We start from the raw sequence: 9,882 nt of genomic DNA on the forward strand, positions 1-9,882 counted from the left end.
TAATCTAATCTCAATTAATGTTCCACTATCCATTAATTCTCTCTCTAAATGCTACACATTTTCTGCTACTGAGAGAGAAAAACAGGGCATTATCATTAGTCTACCATTATCCTAATATAAGACTCCAAATGGTGAGTGTGTACTAAACTCTTATGTATAACACTGATATGAGGATTTTTTCTATACTAACTATAAGCCATAAATATGTATACACTATCATTTTTAGAGATTAGGATTGTGGTATATAATTGCAACAAGTTATTCACCAATAGAAATGAGGACACGTAAGGAAGAACTCATAGTGGCAAATGAAATTCCTTTCATTTCTAAATTCACTTGCAGCTAGTAACAATAAGAGTTAACCATGAAAATGAAGATTCTACTTAATACAGTCAAGAACGAAAATGGAGAGCTACCATTTCACAATATTCATGATGAATTATCAAACTTTTCCAGCAATAATGAACTCAATATACAACGATAATTCAGCATATCAATTTCATGGATTTAATTAATAAACTCTAACACATTAATCTACCCAAAGACCAATTTATACCAACCCATAATAATAGGGATTCTCCCCCTTACCTCTTCAATTTCTTCAACCCTAGCTTGTTCTTGTTCTTCCCCTTTCTCTTTTCCCTTTTTCTTATTTTTCTCTTCTCTGCCTCTTTCTCTCTATCCTAAAATTGAAAAAGAAAAATAAAGAAAAAATGTGGTACCTCTCTCCTTAACCCTTATCAACTACACCATATGAGCCTAATTATAACACCTCCTATTTACTCCTAACATCAATAATTAAGCCCAATAAAATATATACTATTTATTATTTCTATTTTATTTACTTAATCAAATAACACCAATAATTAAATAGACACAAATATACACACCAAGTTAATTAATATATATATCGATTAACACACCAATTAATTAAATAAATAATTAGCACACCAAATTAATTAAATAAATAATAAAATAAATACTGCTAAAATCCTCTAATAACTCAATGTCTCATATTTCCGGTCTAATCTTAATTACTCAGAAAATTCCCAAAACTCTAAATATTAATTCTTTAATATTTTTAATACTAAAAATATTAAAATTTCCGATTAAATATTGATCCGCTATCCCGAACTAATACCGACTAAATCGTCCCAAAACGCAAAAATTTCAATAAACATCATAAATGACTTAATTAAGCAAATAATTATTAAAAACACCAAATAATATAATTACTAATATAATTAATAAAAATATTAATAAAAATTGAGATGTTACAACGCTCCCCCACTTAGAATATTTTCGTCCTCGAAAATTCAATCGACACAACCATTTCGACACCGAAACCACACTTACTCTCTCCCGATTCATACCAATACAAAACATTCAATATCTTCAACCATATAAACTTCCAAGGATGCTACTCCAATACTCGAATGGAATACCATGCAGACACACCGTTCTCTCGATTTCAAACTTAGTAAGTCTCTCCATCCGATAATCCATCCTCACTAGAATAAAATAAGCGCATCTCGTCAACCTTTCCACAATGACCCAAATCACTTCATAATTACTCGATGTTCTCAGCAACCCGAAACAAAATCTATAGAGATACTATCTCACTTCCACTCGAATAGGATAAATGTTGCACCAACTAAACGGTTTCTGACAAGTCCAACTCAAATACACAATTCCGCCATATCCCTCTTCATACTTTACCACTAAACATTTTCCTCAAATCTTGTTACATTTTAGTAGCGTCATGACGTATACTCAAACCATTACGATGTCCTTCATCCAAAATTCTCTTTTCCAAATTCAAAACATCAGGAATGCAAACTCGATCACGACATTTCATGACCCTAATCTCGTCAATTCGAAAGTTATTACCCTTTTTCCTTGCTTCATCAATGTCATCTTGTCAACTAATTCTAATTCTAATTTTTGAATCTCTCTAATCTCGTTAAGAATATCACAAGTAAGCTTCAACATACCAAACTTAACACACGAAGACTTCGTCTCACAAACCAAACTCAAGTCTCTAAATTGTTCCAACATCTTTAATTCTCGAATCATTGACATAGACATATGCAATGATTTCCTACTCAATGCATCGGTTACAACATTCTCTTTTTCAGGATGGTAATTCAACCCAAAATCATAATCCTTCGAAATTACACTCCCTTTGTTTTCCTCATATTCAATTCTTGTAGTCACTACACACCTCAAATCTCGATCCAAACAATAATGCCTCTTAAGTTTCAAAACAAACCCAACGGCGAATAACATCCATGCATACATTGAATAATTCCTCTCATGAACTTTAAGTTGCCTTGAAGTATAACTACCACTTGTCGATATCTGCATCAACCCACCTCAGCTCGAAATCACAAACCTAAAGAAACTCTCTTCCTTTAACCAAAGCTCACATTCAGAAAACTTCGCATATAACCTCTTCTCTTTCAACATCGATAACACAATCCTTAATGTTCATCATGTTCATCATCACTCTTAGAATCAAAACATTCTAAAAAAACATTACCTCATAGAACCATATTTTCTTCTTACTCGACAAAACAGGCGCAACTCTATGACTAAACACTCAGACATTTGAATCTTTTCTCAAACAAATCCTCAAATCTACTCTTCAACTTCCCCTTAGTCGCTTTACACAATACCAAGTTAGTAAGACAGGTCTATCTCGTCCATTACGATCTCGTCTCCTATCAACAATAGATCAAGGGTGATCAAGTCCTCAATTTGTCAATAGACAATAGACAATCATAATGAAACATAAACCACCGTTACTAACTATAATAGTGTTCCTTCAGAACTCACACTCGAAATCACTTAAAATATCAAGATCCAAAATCTCTCTTAAAGTTACAATTACTTGATTCAACTCCAACAGTTCATACCAAAATTCTCCTCAATTTGGTCTAACAGAAAACAAACTAAATCAATTCCTAAAATCTCTACCAAAGATGCTCAACGGATAATTCAATCACGCGAAAAAAAGTAGAAACAAAATCACAGCAGTTGTATCAATAGCCATACTTCTATGCATAACAAATAAAGCAAGATCCAACTTCACAACACAATCCTAAGAAATGAAGGATTGCGTTGCACCATTATCAATAATAAAATACGTACCTCAGATTATCTTCTCCTTAGCAGTGGTCTAAGCACCAGGCAACGCAAACACTTTTCCTTTCTCTTGCTCTTTCTTTGGCTTATCACATTTGGTACTAATGTGACCTCGCTCACCATAATTGTAACAAATCTCACTCGAACCAATTCTACACTTGTGTGCTTTGTGACCAATCTTGTTGCACTTGAAACATGTCACATGAGTCCTATCACAATCAACGGCACGATGACCTTCAATACCACATCCGAAACACTTAAGTAGAGTAGAAGTTCCTCCCCCACTTAGCTTCTTGCCAAAATAAGATTGTTCTCTCTTGTCATCATATGGTTTCCCGCTGGATTGTCCTCTTCCTCGCTTCAACTTTAGAACCTCATTTCTTTCTTTCCACGCACATCTTCTGGAAAATAATTTTCCGAAAATGCATCACGGAAAAGAGTCCAAGTAACTTCAATACCTTCTCTTTCAAATCTCCGCACAATATTACTCCACCAATCGTCAGCTCCTTTCGTCAGCATATGAGTACCAAACCGTACTTTCTGTACATCAGTGCAATTCACGATTTTAAAGATCTTCTCAATTTCTCTCATCCATGCTTGTGCTTTGTCCGGTCCATACTTTCCTTCAAAGATTGGCGGATTGCACCTTCGGAAATCTCCAAGAGCACGGAACTCATCCTTTCCTCCATAACCAGCACTCTCTTGTGGCGCTTGTCCAATCGCACCAGTCCACCTCATCATTGCCTCAACATTAATGTCAACATTCCTTCATGCAGCCATTGTCCTAAGACGTCCAACAACCAAACCAGACAAAACGGTATCGATCGTGTCAGAAACACAAATCTAATACAACGGGATAAAAGACATTAATAACCTTGACCAACTGGTCGACCTTGCTCTGATACCACTAATGTAACACCCTTTTATACCCCAAAATAAATAAGCATATAATCAGAGAATAAGCATGCATATAATTCAAAAGGGAGTCACATCGACGTTTTCAAAAACTAAAAGCTTTTTAAAACCGACAGCATTTATCTACAATATACGATACACCTGGTCATTTCAAATAACACCTAAACATTTAAATACAATTCACACAAAATATGCATTCACAGCGGAAAATACTAAAATACTCATGTATTTCATAAAATGATTCATGTCCCATACCATGATCATATCTCAATAATCATCTCAACATAAAATAAATCATAATCAGAAAATTTGGCTTGAAAGCCTCTCAAACAACAAGTAGCCAAATAACAAGTTCTCAAGTCATAAACATAATACATAACCAAATAGAAACATGAGTTCAACACGACTAATCTACCCAGTGTTACATGACCAGAGCATCGACTCACTACCTAATCTCCAAAAAACACGGAAGAATCTCCGGCTAGATCACGCACAAGCTACTAAACTCTAGAACCTGCATGTCGCCAAACGAGGGCAACATTAAAACAGAGGGGTGAGAATACGAATCATTATAAAGAAAGCATAATAAGATACAATGGTTAAATCGACAATTCAAGTAATTAATCACACTATGTATAACCATGTAGATAATAATAATCGATCTATATTTCACATGTTATCAAGTATACAACAAGTATAAAGAGTATAATATTTCAATTCCAATATTATATTCTCAATTACGCACACAACCATAATTATCACATATTCACACATTTAATCAAATATGTATTCAAACATCACTCATTTCAATTATCAAGCTCATACACATATCACAACTACATCAACTTCACATATTCAATTATCGCATAATTCTAATGTGACTCAATGCAAGATATGTGACGCTATGCATGTGGTACCGCAATGTGAACCCAACGTTTCACCGCTTTCCGATTCAATATCTAGAATCCAAGTCACGCTTCCGATCCGGACAAGATCAAAGCCACCACGTATGTTTCCAATTAAGAATCAACGTATTTTACGTCTATTTCCATTCAAGGATCACCGTCTATTACCATGTGAACCCACAGTTTCACCGCTTCCACAATAAAGCCGACTATGCCATGAATAAATGTACAATTACCAATCAACTATGCAATTAAGATTATCTCATCAATCTTAACTTACCGCATACCAACAATAATTCAACTCTATGAATTATATTTCAAATTGTACACAACATTCACAACGCATTGATATCAATCCACATAATAGAAACAATATTCAATTATGATTCACAAACTACAATTAATACTAGTAAATCATACTATCTCATGTTAATTCATATTGCCAACAAAAAATAAGAATATACTTCCAAACCAAGTATCAATTCATTAATATTTGGCCAAAAATACGATTACAGTCAAATTCTCAAGATACGGTATTTTACCGACAAAACCGAATAATTGATCTAATTCCAAATTATTCCAATCAATTAAACTCATTGAAATTAATTCAACTATTAATTAAATCAACTAATTAATAATTACACTACATTAGTTCCAAGTTTCTAATTCATTTTCTATTCTAAAACCAATATTTAATATAAAAGATATCCAAATTCACACTATTTTGGTCGGTTTGTAAATATCACATTTTCCCCAAAATAACACCACCATGTTAATCTACTAATTATACTTAGCTACCACGTAAATTTTCATTAAATTCCGGACAACTAATTATGCCGCTTAATTCGACTATTCGATCAAACGAGACTGTTTCTATTATATTTCAATTATATTTTAAGTCAATTAACTCCTTTTCATTAATTCCACTATTAATCTAATCTCAATTAATGTTCCACTATCCATTAATTCTCTCTCTAAATGCTACACATTTTTTGCTACTGAGAGAGAAAAACAGGGCATTATCATTAGTCTACCATTATCCTAATATAAGACTCCAAATGGTGAGTGTGTACTAAACTCTTATGTATAACATTGATATGAGGATTTTTTCTATACTAACTATAAGCCATAAATATGTATACACTATCATTTTTAGAGATTAGGATTGTGGTATATAATTGCAACAAGTTATTCACCCATAGAATTGAGGACACGTAAGGAAGAACTCATAGTGGCAAATGAAATTCCTTTAGGCATATGAAATTCCTTTCATTTCTAAATTCACTTGCAGCTAGTAACAATAAGGGCCCGTTTGGTGCGCAGGATAGGATATAGATAGGATAGGATAAAGAGATGCATAGAGACAGGATAGGATAGTGACAGGATAGACATTTATCATGTCATGTGTTTGGTGCACACAGGATAAGTAACAGGATAACATTATTTTATCCTATCATGTGTTTGGACGCACTTGATAGTTACAGGATAATATTTATTTTCATATAATTATATAAAAAATAATGCTAAAACAGCAAAAGTAGCAAATTTAAGTAAATAATTATAAATAAAAACATCATTAAAATTTAAATTGTATCAAATTTAAATTGTCATATGCAAAAGTAGCAACAAAACAATGAGAAAGTAACAAAATAAAATCAAACAAGACCATTATAAAGTATTGAAATCACTGCATCAATGACTTAACAAATGCGAGACGGTCATCAACATCAACACAACCCATAAATATGTGTAAACGATGTGGCACAGATAATATTTTGTCAGCGGCAACAAAACGCTCTTGTTATGTTAGCTCCATTTTCTTCAACTCATTCATGATTTTTCTTGAATCAACAAACACATCTTTACCGACTCCTAGACGATTTGCAGCTTCAGCCAATCTTTCTGAGGTTTTTTGAATCACCGCCCCGACATTCTTTCCTAACTCAGATATACTTTGAGCAATTAGACTTGCTCCTTTGTTTCTTTTGTTGAAATGTATATCTTTGTTGTCGAGCTTCCTTTTAGATTTATCATTAGACGGCGATGGAGTCGTTTCTACATCATCCTCCTCATCATTAAATAGCTCTTCTATTTCTTTATCTATCTCCTCAACATTATCAGCAGGGGGAGCAGCACCTTTACCAGTAGCACGATCTTTTCCAAAAGCATGGACAAGTTTGTCAAAAAGTGGAATTGGAGTATATCTATAATCTTTTGCATTTGGATGACTCTACACAAGAATAACAAACATATTTGTTCAAGTAATCATAGAGAATAATTATAAGTAAAAAATCAATAAAGAATAAATATTAATACTAACCTTTACATACTCAGTCCACGCTTCATCACTATCAACACTAATCATTTTTTTCTTTTCATCCCAACCAAATCCACTTTGATTTAGCATATCATAAATTATTCCATAAATTGTCCTTAGTCTCTTCATAGTAGATTCAATATGTGGTTTTATCTTAATTCCACATCCAAGAAATTTTTCCTCCAATTTTGTCTCGGCCATTCTTAAGGTGTGTGCTTTAAATTATCCGCTGTCACATCTCTGACCTTTGTTCACAGCTTCAATCAATATATCAAGAAAGGCTTCATCCTCCATTTCAGACCATTGTCTACGCTCTCTCTTTCGTGAGCAAGCTTTTCCCATTCCTGTTGTATAACCAAATTATTAATCACAAATACAAGGTTACAAAAAATAGACAAACAAATTAGTATGCATAAATCAAACTAAAAATTAGACAAACAAATTAGTATGCATAAATTAAACTAAAAATTAGACAATCAAGCATAAACAAAAAAAACCCACTATGCATTACTCAAACTAAAAATCAAACAATCAAGTCTCAAACCAATATCAATTACAAAATAAAAAGTAATTGTTGAAAGCAGACAACTAATACTAAAATAATTAATTCATGTTTCTATTAGCAAGTCATTCATTTCATGTTTCAGTTGCTAGATTTTCCCTCCAAGTAGACCATGCATCACTTCCTTCAATGGTACTAATAGGGGGAGCATTTGTCATATCTTCACTATGTATTTGTGCTTCCATATCTATGCCTAATTGTTCTTCCATTGGGTCAGTAGGCATTTCTCTTCGAATAAAGTTGTGTAACAAACAACAAGCATTTATAATGCGAATTTGAATTTTTATTGGGTAGAAAGAGCGACTCCGAAGTATTGCCCAACGCATTTTTAGCAATCCAAAAGTCCATTCTATTACATTTCTTGCCATAGAGTATCTCATGTTAAAGAGTTCTTCTTTATTCGAAGGTGTGTATCCACGCCTCCATTCACTCCGATGATAACGACACCCTCTATATGGAGCGAGAAATCCTTCACAATTTGTATATCCAGCATCCACAAGATAATAATAACCTATAATAATCAAATATATTTGTCAAATAAAAATATTTTACTTGTCTTACTGTAAGAAAATTTACTCCGCATGATTCTCTAACCTGTTGGAACAATTAAACCATTCCTCCTAGAAATGGCATCCCGCAATACCCTAGAATTTGATGCCGATCCTTCCCATCCAGGCAACACATAAATAAATTGCATATCCCTAGAATATGCACCCAAAACATTGGTAGATATATCCCCTTTTCTATTACGATATCGAGGCTTGTCAAGCGCTGGTACATTGACTTGGATATGTGTTCCATCCAGTGCCCCAAGACACTTTGTAATTACAAAATGAATGTTTAATCAAAAAGAACATAACACAAATAAAAATTTCATATGAAATTAAGACAAAAAGTACCTTAAAAAATTTCCATCTTTCATCCACACAATCTTCAGGGACAGGTTTTGGAGCTTTAAGAAGTATCTCATGCAATCTTAAAATCCCATTCAAGACTAAATTAAAATACCTACTAACAGTTTCCCCGGATCGGTTAAATAGGAATTTAATTACACGATTTTTTGAATGATGTGCCAATATTTGTAAGAACATAGCCACTTGTTCTTCACAACATACTAGTCCATCTTCTTTCAATTGACCTTCATTACGGAGGAGACAACATAATAATCGAAAGGATCTAATGTCCATACGAAGTTGATTAACACATAACACATCATCTCTCTTGATCAAAGATTCTAAAAATTCCCCCTTAATCCTTCTCTATCCATCGGTTGTTGTCTAATGAAATTATTTTCATAAAACCATAGTGAAGAATGACTAACTATCATTAAAATTGTAAAACAAAGTTCAACCATCTCTTAAAAAGATTGTTCTAAAATTAAATATAACATCATATCTTGATCCTCTGAATCCATAGTAACCTATAACATGAACAAGTAGTATGAGAGAACTAATATAACCATATAATAATATATAATAGAGTTATAATAGGGGAAACACAAAGAAAACAATGAAAAGCAGAAGATACAGTGAATAGTAGAAAAAGAAAATAATGGGTATCAAGAAAAAAACAAACTTTTTAACACAATGGGTATCAAAATAGTAGAAACATAAAAAAAGACATCAAAGAGAACACAAAAGAAGAAGAAATTAGTAAAAAAAAAAAAAAGGAAAAAATAAGGGTTTTGAGAAAAATCAATATTGATGAAGAAGAAACCGTTATTATAGAGAAATTGGAACAAGAAAACATTACCGTAGCAGAAAACGCGATTGATTTGGTGACGGCGGGGAAGATGGAACTGTAAAGATGAAAGGGAAGTGAGAGTGAGAAAAGGAACGTGAGATAAAAAATATCAGAAGCGTGTGTTTTTGTTTTAATTATCCTATCATTTTGCTAACCCAGCTTAAAATAAGGATAAGAATAACAAAGGGGCAATATGATAGGATTAGTAATAGGTTTAAATTATCCTTTCCTATTGGTGCATCAAACATCAGATTATATTAGGATAGGATAATTTTATCATATCCTTGCTCCTT

General features: G+C 32.9%; 1 protein-coding gene and 1 pseudogene across 1 annotated transcript; both read right to left on the reverse strand.

The window, feature by feature from the left end:
* Positions 1–6,651: 6,651 nt before the first annotated feature.
* LOC131629381 (uncharacterized) lies at positions 6,652–9,664 on the reverse strand (annotated as a pseudogene).
* Positions 7,795–8,937, reverse strand: LOC131629392 (protein ALP1-like). Its single transcript, XM_058900181.1, has 3 exons — positions 8,746–8,937; positions 8,441–8,663; positions 7,795–8,357 (listed from the first exon to the last, which is right to left on the reverse strand). The coding sequence occupies exons 1-3, from the start codon at positions 8,935–8,937 to the stop codon at positions 7,921–7,923; spliced, it is 852 nt and encodes a 283-aa protein (XP_058756164.1). The 3' UTR covers positions 7,795–7,920.
* Positions 9,665–9,882: the final 218 nt, after the last annotated feature.

The sequence above is a fragment of the Vicia villosa genome, unplaced genomic scaffold (assembly GCF_029867415.1).
Source record: "Vicia villosa cultivar HV-30 ecotype Madison, WI unplaced genomic scaffold, Vvil1.0 ctg.000561F_1_1, whole genome shotgun sequence".
Classification (NCBI taxonomy): Eukaryota; Viridiplantae; Streptophyta; class Magnoliopsida; order Fabales; family Fabaceae; genus Vicia; species Vicia villosa.

What these genes read in the sequence shown, in the direction of transcription:
- LOC131629392 (XM_058900181.1), bottom strand. Translation starts at nt 8,937, where the DNA reads ATGTTCTTACAAATATTGGCACATCATTCAAAAAATCGTGTAATTAAA. An exon ending in AAAGATGGAAATTTTTTAAG is followed by an intron (nt 8,664 to 8,745) that starts GTACTTTTTGTC and finishes GTAATTACAAAG; the next exon opens with TGTCTTGGGGCACTGGATGG. An exon ending in TGGTTTAATTGTTCCAACAG is followed by an intron (nt 8,358 to 8,440) that starts GTTAGAGAATCA and finishes TGATTATTATAG; the next exon opens with GTTATTATTATCTTGTGGAT.